Here is a 15959-nt window from a genome sequence, read left to right as displayed (position 1 = left end):
AACTGAGAAAACATGTTTTTAGCTGTAGGCGGTTGGAATGCTACAATGACCTTGAAAGACATTTCTGGGGACAATGTGATTTTAATTCCAGCGCACTCAAGATTATCTACTGGGACGGTTATTTCTTCACTTTGATTGTTTTCTCTCACATGAATAATAACACCTAAACTCTCCCACCTAATCTTTAAGGATTGTTCTTTGATTGCAATAAGAAACGTATATTTAATGTATCAAAAGATGAAAATAAAGCTAATAATAATATTTTCATGTGGCCCCCTTTATTTTGAAAAGTATCGGAATACATTTTGGGACAATCCTAGTATGTATACATGATGTCGTCCCATCATGATGCAAGGTGCGACTAACCACACTTCTCTTTGTGCGTCAGAGGGGGAGGATGACTCTCTCATGGACGAGCTGATGGTGGAGTGGTTCGGCCTGATCAGAAACAAGCAGTTGGCCATGCGACGCGAGTCCGAGCTTGTCTACATGTGAGTACACGCCAGGTCCTCTGGACTTTGGACCAGAAGGTTCTCAGTGTCACGCTGGCTGCCATCACCCAGCATGGGACATGGCAGAGACTAACACACATACTGGAGTGAAGAATGCATTTATTGTTTGTACATCAGCAAAAATACCACACATACAGTTTTGGTCAAAAGTTTACATCCACTTGTAAAGAACGTAATGTCATGGCTGTCTTGAGTTTCCAATCATTTCTACAACTCTTATTTTTTTGTGATAGAGTGATTGGAGCACATACTTGTTTGTCACAAAAAAAAACATTCATGAAGTTTGGTTCTTTTATGAATTTATTATGGGTTTACTGAAAATGTGAGTGAATCTGCTGAGTCAAAAGTATACATACAGCAATGTTAATATTTGCTTACATGTCCCTTAATTGGCAAGTTTCACTGCCATCCATCCATCCATCCATCTTCTTCCGCTTATCCGAGATCTGGTCACGGGGGCAACAGCCTAAGTAAGGAAACCCAGACTTCCCTCTCCCCAGCCACTTCGTCCAGGTCTTCCCGGGGGATCCCGAGACCCAGGACATAGTCTTCCCAACGTGTCCTGGGTCTTCCCGTGGCCTCCTACCGGTTGGACGTGCCCTAAACACCTCCCTAGGGAGGGGTTCGGGTGGCATCCTGACCAGATGCCCGAACCACCTCATCTGGCTCCTCTCAATGTGGAGGAGCAGCAGCTTTACTTTGAGTTCCTCCCGGATGACAGAGCTTCTCACCCTATCTCTAAGGGAGAGACCTGGAAACTCATTTCGGCCGCTTGTACCCGTGATCTTATCCTTTCGGTCATGACCCAAAGCTCATGACCATAGGTGAGGATGGGAACGTAGATCGACCGGTAAATTGAGAGCTTTGCCTTCCGGTTCAGCTCCTTCTTCACCACAACGGATCGGTACAACGTCCGCATTACTGAAGACGCCGCACCGATCCGCCTGTCGATCTCACGATCCACTCTTCCCTCACTCGTGAACAAGACCCCTAGGTACTTGAACTCCTCCACTTGGGGTAGGGTCTCCTCCCCAACCCGGAGATGGCATTCCACCCTTTTCCGGGCGAGAACCATGGACTCGGACTTGGAGGTGCTGATTCTCATTCCGGTCGCTTCACACTCGGCTGCGAACCGATCCAGTGAGAGCTGAAGATCCCGGTCAGATGAAGCCATCAGGACCACATCATCTGCAAAAAGCAGGGACCTAATCCTGCGGTCACCAAACCGGAACCCCTCAACGCCTTGACTGCGCCTAGAAATTCCGTCCATAAAAGTTATGAACAGAATCGGTGACAAAGGACAGCCTTGGCGGAGTCCAACCCTCACTGGAAACGTGTCCGACTTACTGCCAGCAATGCGGACCAAGCTCTAGCACTGATCATACAGGGATCGGACCGCCATAATAAGACAGTCCGATACCCCATACTCTCTGAGCACTCCCCACAGGACTTCCTGAGGGACACGGTCGAATGCCTTCTCTAAGTCCACAAAGCACATGTAGACTGGTTGGGCAAACTCCCATGCACCCTCAAGAACCCTGCCCAGAGTATAGAGCTGGTCCACAGTTCCACGACCAGGACGAAAACCACACTGTTCCTCCTGAATCCGAGGTTCGACTGTCCGGCGTAGCCTCCTCTCCAGTACACCTGAATAAACCTGGCTACCAAAATTGCCTTATCGCAGTGAAACTTAAAACTTAAGGTTTTAAGTTTCACTGCAATAAGGCAATTTTGGTAGACATCCACAAGCTTCTGGTTGAATTTTTGACCACTCCTCTTGACAAAATTGGTGCAGTTCACCTAAATATGTTGGTTTTCTGACATGGACTTCAGTATTGTCCACATGTTTAAGTCAGGAATTTGGGAAGGCCATTATAAAACCTTAATTCTAGCCTGATTTAGCCATTCCTTTACCACTTTAGACATTGTCCTGTTGGAACACCCAACGGTGCCCAAGACCCAACCTGCAAGCTGATGATTTTAGGACATCACATGCACAAAGATAATAGAATAAAAAGTACTTTATTGATCTCTGGGGATGGAAAGGAGGAAAGTTCTGTGGTCAGATGAAACAAAAAATAACTTGTTTGGCCACAATACCCAGCGATATGTTTGGAGGAGAAAATGTGAGGCCTTTAATCCCAGGAACACCACACCTACCGTCAACCATGGTGGCGGTAGTATTATGCTCTGGACCTTTTTTGCTGCCAATGGAACTGGTGTTTTACAGAGTAAATGGGACAATGAAAAATCCTTCAGGACAACCTAAAATCATCAGCCCTGAGGTTGGGTCTTGGGCACAGTTGGGTGTTCCAACAGGACAATGACCACTAACACACATCAAAAGTGGTAAAGGAATGGCCAAAATTGGATGGAAATAAGGTTTTAGAATGTTCTTCCCAAAGTCCTGACTTAAACGTGTAGACCAGGGGTGCCCACACTTTTTCTGCAGGCGAGCTACTTTTCAATTGACCAACTCGAGGGGATCTACCTCATTTATATATATCATTTATATTTATTTATTTATGAAAGAGACATTTTTGTAAACAAGTTAAATGTGTTTAATGATAATACAAGCATGTGTAACACATATAGATGTCTTTCTTTCACAAAGACAAGAATATAAGTTGGTGTATTACCTGATTCTGATGACTTGCATTGATTGGAATCAGACAGTAATGATGATAACGCCCACATTTTCAAATGGAGGAGAAAAAAAGTTGTCCTTTCTGTACAATACCACATGAAAGTGGTTGGTTTTTGGCATCTCATTCATCCAGCTTCCATACACTTTACAAGAAAAAAATTGGCGGCAAATTCCGTAGCTTGCTTGATTGACATTCACGGCACCCGAGGGTCTTGTGAGATGACGCTGGCTGCTGCCAGTTCATTATTATGAAAAAATGACAGAGAGGAAGGCGAGAAACACTTTTTATTTCAACAGACTTTCGCGCCGTCCCTTCCGTCAAAACTCTAAAGGCCGACTGCACATTTCCTATCTTCACAATAAAAGCCCTGCTTCATGCTGCCTGCGCTAACAAAATAAGAGTCGCTTGTGCACGCCAGTTTTCCGAGACTCTGTATTTAGTTAGCGCAGGCAGCATGAAGCAGGGCTTTTATTGTGAAGATAGGAAATGTGCAGTCGGCCTTTAGAGTTTTGACGGAAGGTACGGCGCGAGAGTCTGTTGAAATAAAAAGTGTTTCTCGACTTCCTCTCGGTCATATTTTCATAATAATGATCTTGCAGCAGCCAGCGTCATCTCACAAGACCCTCCGGTACCGTGAATGTCATTTAAGTGACGTCTTGGCGAAGATTGATGATCACTAATTTTTAGGTCTATTTTTAAAAAAAGCCTGGCTGGAGATCGACTGACACACCCCCTGCGGTTGACTGGTAGCTCGCGATCGACGTAATGGGCACCCCTGGTGTAGACAATGCTGAAGAAACAAGTCCATGTCAGAAAACCAACAAAGTAGCTGAACTGCACCAATTTTGTCAAGAGGAGTGGTCAAAAATTCAACCGGAAGCTTGTGGATGTCTACCAAAAGCGCCTTATTGCAGTGAAACTTGCCAAGTGACATGTAAGCAAATATTAACATTGCTGTACGTATACTTTTGACCCAGAAGATTTGCTTACATTTTCAGTAGACTCATAATAAATTCATAAAAGAACCAAACTTCATGAATGTTTTATTTTCGTGACCAACAAGTATGTGCTCCGATCACTCTATCACAAAAAAATGAGAGTTGTAGAAATGATTGGAGACTCAAGACAGCCATGACATTACGTTCTTTACAAGTGGATGTACATTTTTGACCAGGACTGTACGTGTTCACCAAATATGACCACATGATCATTGGGACTATTTAATGTCTTTTGTGCAAGACAATTAAAATTAAATCAGTAAGAGAAGTATATTACAGATTGAAATATTATGGATGCGGTAAACTTTATTGATCACATGTTTCCTTACAGAATATTTTCTTCTCTGCATACACTTTGTCACTTTATGTGTGTGCATGTAGTGGGAAGACCCAGGACTTGGAGGAGCAGCAGCCCAGTGTTGAACAACAACTCAGGAAGCTGATTGACAAACCAGGTGAGGACAATTCCCCTCAAACATGACAGCTCAAGAGACTTAACATGTCTCATGGCCCGCAGAACATCTGAAGACAACGTGGGACCGCAAGCGAGAAGAACAGCTGATGAGCAAACTGATGGAGATCGTCAACGACCGCAACGCTATCGTAGAAGGGCTGGATGAAGACAGGCTCAGGTGCGTTGGCATACTAGCAAGGATTTTACTTTTTGATCCTCTTAGTCCGTGAGGTGAAACAATAGGAGCAGTGTTTTCCAGAGACTCAGGTCTGTGAGCAACCAAAACTCTTGTCAACCATTCAGCTTGTTTGCTTCATTCGCCTTAAACCACGGATGTCCAAATTAGGGTCCACAGGCTGATCCCCATCTTGCAATAAGATGGCAATAACTTCGACTGACTGCAATGTGCTGCCATCTAGTGGTGTACACCAGTATTGTTAGCCTTTGCATTTATTGTGAGTAGTTGGACCAGGGGTGCCCACACTTTTTCTGCAGGCGAGCTACTTTTCAATTGACCAACTCGAGGGGATCTACCTCATTTATATATATCATTTATATTTATTTATTTATGAAAGAGACATTTTTGTAAACAAGTTAAATGTGTTTAATGATAATACAAGCATGTGTAACACATATAGATGTCTTTCTTTCACAAAGACAAGAATATAAGTTGGTGTATTACCTGATTCTGATGACTTGCATTGATTGGAATCAGACAGTAATGATGATAACGCCCACATTTTCAAATGGAGGAGAAAAAAAGTTGTCCTTTCTGTACAATACCACATGAAAGTGGTTGGTTTTTGGCATCTAATTCATCCAGCTTCCATACACTTTACAAGAAAAACATTGGCGGCAAATTCCGTAGCTTGCTTGATTGACATTCACGGCACCCGAGGGTCTTGTGAGATGACGCTGGCTGCTGCCAGTTCATTATTATGAAAAAATGACAGAGAGGAAGGCGAGAAACACTTTTTATTTCAACAGACTTTCGCGCCGTCCCTTCCGTCAAAACTCTAAAGGCCGACTGCACATTTCCTATCTTCACAATAAAAGCCCTGCTTCATGCTGCCTGCGCTAACAAAATAAGAGTCTCGGAAAGCTGGCGTGCACAAGTGATGTGCACGCCAGCTTTCTGAGGGATCGCTTGTGCACGCCAGTTTTCCCAGACTCTGTATTTAGTTAGCGCAGGCAGCATGAAGCAGGGCTTTTATTGTGAAGATAGGAAATGTGCAGTCGGCCTTTAGAGTTTTGACGGAAGGTACGGCGCGAGAGTCTGTTGAAATAAAAAGTGTTTCTCGCCTTCCTCTCGGTCATATTTTCATAATAATGATCTTGCAGCAGCCAGCGTCATCTCACAAGACCCTCCGGTACCGTGAATGTCATTTAAGTGACGTCTTGGTGAAGATTGATGATCACTCATTTTTAAGTCTATTTTTTTTAAAAGCCTGGCTGGAGATCGACTGACACACCCCCAGCGGTCGACTGGTAGCTCGCGATCGACGTAATGGGCACCCCTGAGTTGGACAGTACAATGATAAAAGTGTACAGAGAAGCATATATAAGCAGAGATGGGGGGGAGGGGTCATGGTTGTGCGCCGGCAAGAGCGTGTTATAGAGCCAGCTGCATAAATTAGCGGCGGCGTGCATCAAATACAGCCGCAAAATTTCCCTAAAATTATACTTTGATGTGAAAGAAAATGCATGATTTATTGTAAGTTTATGAGCTATAGTAGGTTTAGAGCTATAATTAAACGTATTAGTTTGGTTTATTTTATCAGGAAAACTAACGTCAGAGCGACTCAATTGCATGCATCACAGCTGCACACGTTCAAGGTCCCCAAGTTGGCCATACTCTTTTTATCCACAGCTTTGCCATTGTTGGACCGAAAGCGCCCCCTAGAGGTCTGCCAAAAAATATCTGTTTCTAAGCTGTGGTCTGTATGGGCCGCCTTGGCACTCAGTTGCAATACACTGTTCCACCATTTGTGGCAGTAATGACAGTATCACACAAACGGAAGAAGTCTGGCGCTAAAGTCATACAGAAGTTTCTTAAGCGCAAAATTTATGACTAAAGTGGTGAAGCTGTATTTTCATTTGCGCTTTAATTTTATTGACGGTTTAGTCATGACGATATTCAATATTACTTTGGTTTATTTTAGCAGAAAGTTCCGCAGCCTCCGAAGCCGAACCTCCAGGTTCTGTAACAGTTTCTTCCCTCATGCTGTAAGACTCTTGAACGCATCATAATTATCCCCATCAATTCCCTTGTTCACGAGTGGGGGAAGAGTGGATCGTGAGATCGACAGGCGGATCGGTGCGGCGTCTTCAGTAATGCGGACGTTGTATCGATCCGTTGTGGTGAAGAAGGAGCTGAGCCGGAAGGCAAAGCTCTCAATTTACCGGTCGATCTACGTTCCCATCCTCACCTATGGTCATGAGCTTTGGGTCATGACCGAAAGGATAAGATCACGGGTACAAGCGGCCGGAATGAGTTTCCAGGTCTCTCCCTTAGAGATAGGGTGAGAAGCTCTGCCATCCGGGAGGAACTCAAAGTAAAGCCGCTGCTCCTCCACATCGAGAGGAGCCAGATGAGGTGGTTCGGGCATCTGGTCAGGATGCCACCCGAACGCCTCCCTAGGGATGTGTTTAGGGCACGTCCAGCTGGTAGGAGGCCACGGGGAAGACCCAGGACACGTTGGGAAGACTATGTCTCCCGGCTGGCCTGGGAACGCCTCGGGATCCCCCGGGAAGAGCTAGACGAAGTGGCTGGAGATAGGGAAGTCTGGGCTTCCCTGCTTAGGCTGCTGCCCCCGCGACCCGACCTCGGATAAGCGGAAGATGATGGATGGATGGATGGAATTCCCCCCCAAAATGGATTAACTCGCTGGAATGTAAAGACAATATAACATACATCCATAAACCTGGATGCGTTTGCAAAAGTGCAATATATGTATCTGTACAGTAATCTATTTATATCTGCACATTTTTGCTTTTTTATCCTGCACTACCATGAGCTAATGCAACAAAATGTGGTTCTTATCTGTACTGTAAAGTTCAAATTTGAATGAAAATAAAAAGGAAGTCCAAGTCTAAGAACATAATTGTATGTAATGTATTAATTGGTAGTTATTTGAGTCGCTTTTTATGCAGTATTTTTGGTTAGTACTCATTTTTTCCAATCAACCTGAACTGGTTGATGTGTTAAATAAATAATGTATGTGATTTACACATGGTAGAGGGTAGCGGGTTGTGTATTTTGTAGAGTCCCGGAAGAGTTAGTGCTGCAAGGGGTTCTGGGTATTTGTTCTGTTGTGTTTATGTTGTGTTACGGTGCGGATGTTCTCCCGAAACGTGTTTGTCATGCTTGTTTGGTGTGGGTTCACAGTGTGGCGCGTATTTGTAACAGTGTTAGTGAAGTGAATTATAGTTATATAGCCCTTTTCTCTAGTGACTCAAAGAGATTTACATGGTGAAACCCAATATCTAAGTTACATTTAAACCAGTGTGGGTGGCACTGGGAGCAGGTGGGTAAAGTGTCTTGCCCAAGGACACAACGGCCCGTGTACCACTCCATACAGCGGTGTTTTAGTCATGAATTTTACTTTTTGAAACCGATAACAGTAATTTCCGATATTACATTTTAAAGCTCTCTTTAAGAAGGGGGACCGGAGGGTGTGTTCCAACTATCGTGGGATCACACTCCTCAGCCTTCCCGGTAAGGTTTATTCAGGTGTACTGGAGAGGAGGCTACGCCGGACAGTCGAACCTCGGATTCAGGAGGAACAGTGTGGTTTTCGTCCTGGTCGTGGAACTGTGGACCAGCTCTATACTCTCGGCAGGGTTCTTGAGGGTGCATGGGAGTTTGCCCAACCAGTCTACATGTGCTTTGTGGACTTGGAGAAGGCATTCGACCGTGTCCCTCGGGAAGTCCTGTGGGGAGTGCTCAGAGAGTATGGGGTATCGGACTGTCTTATTGTGGCGGTCTGCTCCCTGTATGATCAGTGTCAGAGCTTGGTCCGCATTGCTGGCAGTAAGTCGGACACATTTCCAGTGAGGGTTGGACTCCGCCAAGGCTGTCCTTTGTCACCGATTCTGTTCATAACTTTTATGGACAGAATTTCTAGGCGCAGTCAAGGCGTTGAGGGGTTCCGGTTTGGTGACCGCAGGATTAGGTCTCTGCTTTTTGCAGATGATGTGGTCCTGTTGGCTTCATCTGACCGGGATCTTCAGCTCTCGCTGGATCGGTTTGCAGCCGAGTGTGAAGCGACCGGAATGAGAATCAGCACCTCCAAGTCCGAGTCCATGGTTCTCGCCCGGAAAAGGGTGGAGTGCCATCTCCGGGTTGGGGAGGAGACCCTGCCCCAAGTGGAGGAGTTCAAGTACCTAGGACTCTTGTTCACGAGTGGGGGAAGAGTGGATCGTGAGATCGACAGGCGGATCGGTGCGGCGTCTTCAGTAATGCGGACGTTGTACCGATCCGTTGTGGTGAAGAAGGAGCTGAGCCGGAAGGCAAAGCTCTCAATTTAATGGTCGATCTACGTTCCCATCCTCACCTATGGTCATGAGCTTTGGGTCATGACCGAAAGATAAGATCACGGGTACAAGCGGCCGAAATGAGTTTCCAGGTCTCTCCCTTAGAGATAGGGTGAGAAGCTCTGCCATCCGGGAGGAACTCAAAGTAAAGCCGCTGCTCCTTCACATCGAGAGGAGCCAGATGAGGTGGTTCGGGCATCTGGTCAGGATGCCACCCGAACGCCTCCCTAGGGAGGTGTTTAGGGCACGTCCAGCTGGTAGGAGGCCACGGGGAAGACCCAGGACACGTTGGGAAGACTATGTCTCCCGGCTGGCCTGGGAACGCCTCGGGATCCCCCGGGAAGAGCTAGACGAAGTGGCTGGGGAGAGGGAAGTCTGGGCTTCCCTGCTTAGGCTGTTGCCCCCGCGACCCGACCTCGGATAAGCGGAAGAAGATGGATGGATGGCATTTTAAAGCATTTATCTGCCGATATCATCAAAAGGCTGATATTTTTGGACATCTCTAATATTTACATTTCCGGTCACATAAAATTCAAACAATATTTTTGAATGATTTCAAACACAACAATAGTAGCTCAATTCTAGGAAAACTGCACATTTACAAACCATCTCCCAAAAACCAAAAGTTCTCTTTGTATTATTTCCTTTTAATACGTATATTCCCTGTGCCTCCTGCAGAGAGGAAGAGGAAGACCAGGAGCTGAACAAGTTGATGATGAATCTCAGTAAGTAACTCCACATCCTCTAAAACTGCCACATCTCTGCACATTAGCAGCAGCACGTCATTGTGACAAAATGTCCCAGTATGTCATATTTTTTAACAATGTTCACAAAATCTCAGGGGTGTTATAATAACTTAATAGGTTGTCGTGTGTGTTATGGCACACTATCATGAAGGATTCACATTTACAGTCTACCCTCGCCACACCACTTTTCATTTATATTTTTTAAAGCGTATTCTACAATTTGTCGGTCCCAGATTAAGCATTTTAAAGCACAACAATGGCTAAATAAACAAAAAATATCAATACTACAAAAGTTTTAGCCACTAGAGACCAAACCAATCAAAAGACACTGTTTAGTATCGTGGTCACTGATTGGCTGAGCTTCAGGCATCCTTGACCACATTGTAGTCATAGAATATGAAGGTGACTAAAGGGTATTTCATGTCTACAGGGGTCTGATAAAGTTAAAAAACATATTTAGAAGTCCGTAAGCAGTTTTTTTAAATGCTCTAGCTGTGAAAATATTTCAATCATCTATCAATCAATGTTTATTTATATAGCCCTAAATCACGAGTGTCTCAAAGGGCTGCACGAGCCACAACAACATCCTCGGTTCAGATCCCACATCAGGGCAAGGAAAAACTCAACCCAATGGGACAATGACAAACCTTGGAGAGGACCGCAGATGTGGGGATGTGTTTGAGGTACAAAACCCAAAACCAATGAAGTTTGCACGTTGTGTAAATGGTAAATTAAAAAATAATACAATGATTTGCAAATCCTTTTCAATTTATATTCCGTTGAATAGACTGCAAAGACAAGATACTTAACGTTCGAACTGGAAAACTTGTTATATTTTTTGCAAATATTAGCTCATTTGGAATTTGATGCCTGCAACATGTTTCAAAAAGCTGGCACAAGTGCCAAAAAAGACTGAGAAAGTTGAGTAATTCTCATCAAACACTTATTTGGAACATCCCACAGGTGAACAGGCTAATTGGGAACAGGTGGGTGCCATGATTGGGTATAAAAGCATTCTCAGTCATTCACAAATAAGGATGCAGGGAGGGTCACCACTCTGTGAACAAATGCGTGAGCAAATTGTCGAACAGTTTAAGAACAACATTTCTCAATGAGCTTGCAAGGAATTTAGGGATTTTACCATCTACTGTCCGTAATATCATCAAAAGGTTCAGAGAATCTGGAGAAATCACTGCACGTAAGTAATGATAGGCGGTACTGCATCAAAAAGCGACATCAGTGTGTAAATGATATCACCACATGGGCTCAGGGACACTTCATAAAACCACTGTCAGTAACTACAGTTGGTCGCTACATCTGTAAGTGCAAGTTAAAACTCTACTATGCAAAGCCAAAGCCATTAATCAACAACACCCAGAATCGCCGCTTGGCCCGAGCTCATCTTAGATGGACTGATGCAAAGTAGAAAAGTGTTCTGTGGTCTGACGAGTCCACATTTTAAATTGTTTTTGGAAACTGTGGACGTGGTGTTCTCCGGAACAAAGAGGAAAATAACCATTCGGATTGTTATAGGTGCAAAGTTGAAAAGCCAGCATCTGTGATGGTATGGGGGTGCATTAGTGCCCAAGGCATGGGTAACTTACACATCTGTGAAGGCACCATTAATGCTGAATGGTCCATACAGGTTTTGGAGCAACATACTGTATGTTGTCATCCAAGCAACATTATCATGGACGCCCCTGCTTATTTCAGCAAGACAATGCCAAGCCACGTGTTACAACAGCGTGGCTTTGTAGTAAAAGAGTGCGGGTACTAGACTGGCCTGCCTGTAGCCTAGACCTGTCTCCCATCGGAAATCTGTGGCACATTATGAAGCCTAAAATACGACAACGGAGACCTTGGACTGTTGAACAACTTAAGCTGTACATCAAGCAAGAATGGGAAAGAATTCCACCTGAAAAGCTTCAAAAATTGGTCTTCTCAGTTCCCAAACGTTTACTGAGTGTTGTTAAAAGGAAAGGTGATGTAACACAGTGGTAAAAATGCCCCTGTGCCATTTTTTTGCAATGTGTTGCTGCCGTTAAATTCTAAGTTAATGATTATTTGCAAAAAAAATAAGTTTCTCAGTTCAAACGTTAAATATCTTGTCTTTGCAGTCTATTCAATTGAATAGAAGTTGACTAGGATTCGCAATTCATTGTATTGTGTTTTTACACTGCATGCCAACTTCACTGGTTTGGGGTTTTGTACACACAGGTCTTATTTATTGTTGTATTGTGTTTAATTTAGAGTGTTAAAGAGTGCCATTTCTTTCAGATGCAAAAAAAGACAAGAAGAAGAAGTCGCCCATGTCCAAACTCTTCACTTGGGGCAAGAAGGAGGCGTGATGTCACTCAGACATCTTTGCTGCTCTTCTCTGGTACTTTTTATCTTAGTTCACTTTACTTCACTTCCATTTTAATGCTCATGGGTGAGTTTGTGAGGGGGAGTACATACAGTATGGTGGTTACACACACACACACACACACACACATGCACACAGTCAGATCTGAGGGGTTAATGATACTCTGTTATTGGGTTCAGTGCTCCAGTTGTAATTTTAATCTTCTTACAGTCTTAATCTGTCTACTTAATGCACAAACACACACACACGTACGCACACAAACTCATCCACACGATGTGGGTTCTAAACACTAATATGAGCAAGAGAAACAACATTTTTTTTGAATGTTTTAAAGCGGTGTTGTGAATGTGTTGCAGCTGAAAGTTGTGATGGATGGAATGTTGAGAGGACAATGACGTGGATGCATGAGAACATTCATAGACATGTTTGAAAGCTGCTTCTTGCATTGGAGTGTGATGCTGGCTCTGTGTCACACACTGCAACTTACCCCCTGCCATGTCTAACTTGGGTGTCTTTATTTTGTTTAAAGTGAAAAGATTCAAAATAAGTGGTCCAAAGATGAGATGGGGGCTGGGTGTAGTGATCCACATTGGATCTGAATGAATTTAAAACATGCGAAGGCTCTGTAGTATCTTTTTGTACAATTTAACATTGTATATAAGTCTTGTTTCCCCTTTTATTTCCCTGCAATACATCTGCAGATTAAAGAGATCTTATCATTAAATATATTCAAAGTGGATCTTTGTTTGTTGCTTTTTAAAAACAAATGGTGGATTTGTGATTGTTGTTCATTAATAATTTAAAACACTTTTTAAAGTATTAGACTATATTACACAGAATAATTTGACAATTCATCATTAATAGAAGTAATGTACCGGTAATTATTCAGTCAAAATAAAATGTGGTGGGGGGGGGTGGCTGTCATTGCCCAGTACACTACTTAAAAAACAATGCGTGTGTATATGTGCATACATGAATGTGTGTGTGTATATATATATATATATATATATATATATATATATATATATATATATATAACGGGTATGACAATGTGTTTGTGCGTGTATATATCTAGTTATATATGTAATACACGCACGCACATGCGTGAATATATATTATGTATATTAAGTTATATATGTAATATGTATATACATACACATATACTGTATATAAAGTTGTATATGTACACATGCTATGTGTGTGTATATTTACGCATATGCTTTATATGTATATATACATATATGTACACACATACTGTGTGCGTATATGTACATATGTATGCATATATACATATGTACACACACGTGCATGTATGTGTGTACATAGATATATCACTTATAAAGTCATATATATACATATACTGTACATAGTGTAATACGCGCAAGCATGTGTGTGAATGTTATATATATATTTAATAAGTGTTTATATATATATATATGTGTGTGTATGTATATGTGTATATATATAATTATATATGTATATGTATATATAAATATATTTGTATGTATGTATATATATATATATGTATATATATGTGTATATATGAATATATATACATATACACACACAGACATACACACAGTACTGTATGTGTGTGAATATATATATATATATATCTGTGTGTGTGTGTGTGTATATATATATGTATGTATATATATATATAGATATATATATATGTATATGTGTGTGTGTATCAATATACTTATTTTGTCACATATGTACATAAATACATACATATATTGAATATAAAACATGTATATACATACTGTATATGTATATATTCACACACATACTGTGTATGTGTATATATAAATATATATATAGATTATATATATATAGATAATATAATATAGATAGTATGTATATATATATATATATATATATATATATATATATATAGACAATATATATGCATAATATATACACTTAATATATTTATATAGATAATAAACATATATATATATATATATATATAAAATTCCTTCTTATAAAATTTGAAACTGTCCGTCCATCCATCCATTTCCTACCGCTTATTCCCTTTGGGGCGCGAGGGGCGCTGGTGCCTCACTGGTTGTGTTTAATAACATTTGAAGTACTGTTTTTGTAATACATCTTGCACAGTATCTTTAATATTTTAATATTAAGTATGATACAAAACGGTATTAATTGTGACCGTGGTGATAGTCTGCAGTGTCAAATGGTCCAACCAAAATAAAAAGAGCATCATGACACAGAGTGACATACATTGCTGTGAACTACAAGCACATCAATAAACATATGCATCAATTCTTACATCTCCAAACTGAGCATTATTGTTTTTTAATACAGATCTTGTATTTTGTCTTATTAGAAATGTGCAGCTTTATTTGTCTTGAGCTTCATTTTTAACCTGGTTGCAATGACGATTCTTTACCGTTGGAGGGCAGCATTTACCTTTTTGTTATAGCAACATACACTTACACACACAGCTGTATTCCTGCACTTTTGTTCTTTACTTTTTGCTATAAAACACACAAGTGTGAATTTAGGGAAGCTATTGATTCCTCCTTTAAGTGCGGTGCAGTTCTGTGGTTTGTTTGTCTTGTTTCTTCTGTCTCTTTCAACACCATAGGATGTCCACAGCACTGGAAAAGCCATCACAGGCCTGGAAACCCCACCTGGACCCTTGCATGTCGCCCGTGGCAACCCCTTCGCATGTGGTCCACACACTCAAGGCAGGAGAATCATTTCAGTGTTGTTGCGTGATGTCCCACTCTTTCTGTGTGTGTGTGTGTGTGTGTGTGTGTGCGTGTGTGTGTGTGTGTGTGTGTGTGTGTGTGTGTGTGTGTGTGTGTGTGTGTGTGCAGAAGACACTTTAAGCTTCTTAAAAGATGCTTCTTTGAAAAGCTTTGTGTGAGTGATGAGAATGGCAGAGAGGATTCATGCTCCATCAATCCCCGACATCATCTATCTGTTCGGGTAAATATTGCCCTCACACTCACTTTGGTAAAGACCTTTTAGAAAGAAGCACACAAAGGGGAACTTTGACACAGTCCAAAGTAGATGTTTGTTATTTTTATGTGACGCACAGTTTAAATGTCAGTGTGCGATAAAGTCATAATCACATAAAGCTATCATTTTGTCTTTAAGGGAATGTAGTTAACATTATTATGACTCTTTTTAGTGAAAACACTAATAGCTTTTTGAGAGCTTTTATACTTTAGATTACAGTGTAATGCAGTTCTAGTGGGATTTCTTATGAAACAATGCAGTTTTTGTTGTACTTAATTATAATCCAGGGGTGTCCAACGTGCGGCCCGCGGGTCATTTTTTAAGGGCACATTTTAAGAATACAATTGGAAAAAAATGTAAAACATAAAAAGTGGTATGAAAGAGCAAACAGGTGAAATGTAACAAGAAACTGTTGCAATGCTTACCAACACAAAGCTGCCATGCAGGCTGTTTCTTTCTTTAAAAAATAATAGTGAATCAAAATCAATGTCATTTTGAATTATTGGCCTATTCAAGGCTCCGATTATGTCACATTAAGTATTCCACTTTGAGATATTTTTGGGGGAAAATGTTGCATATTTTGTGTTTTTGCCATATAAAGAACTGAGCTTTTTTTTTTAAAGAAGGGCCTAAAACAAACAAACAAAACATAAACAACAATAACACTTAAAATTAAAGGATATATCTGAAGTTGATCTCGAGTAAAAAA

The 15959-nt window shown here is 41.6% G+C and overlaps 1 protein-coding gene across 3 annotated transcripts in view; it reads left to right on the top strand.

Annotated features, from left to right (window-relative positions):
- The window catches only part of LOC133538673 (MICAL-like protein 2), a 60481-nt gene extending 47485 nt beyond the window's left edge, over window positions 1–12996 (top strand). For all 3 annotated transcript variants that reach the window (XM_061880365.1, XM_061880364.1, XM_061880367.1), the window contains 5 exons: window positions 389–491; window positions 4540–4613; window positions 4676–4790; window positions 9827–9873; window positions 12172–12996. In XM_061880365.1, the coding sequence (XP_061736349.1) occupies window positions 389–491; window positions 4540–4613; window positions 4676–4790; window positions 9827–9873; window positions 12172–12242 (410 nt within the window). In that variant the 3' untranslated portion in view covers window positions 12243–12996. The remainder of the gene's footprint in view (window positions 1–388; window positions 492–4539; window positions 4614–4675; window positions 4791–9826; window positions 9874–12171) is intronic.
- Window positions 12997–15959: the final 2963 nt, after the last annotated feature.

The sequence above is a fragment of the Nerophis ophidion genome, linkage group LG20 (assembly GCF_033978795.1).
Source record: "Nerophis ophidion isolate RoL-2023_Sa linkage group LG20, RoL_Noph_v1.0, whole genome shotgun sequence".
NCBI classification, from domain to species: domain Eukaryota; kingdom Metazoa; phylum Chordata; class Actinopteri; order Syngnathiformes; family Syngnathidae; genus Nerophis; species Nerophis ophidion.
The sequence above is the reverse complement of the archived record's forward strand: the minus strand, read 5'-3'. Positions and strand labels throughout refer to the sequence as shown.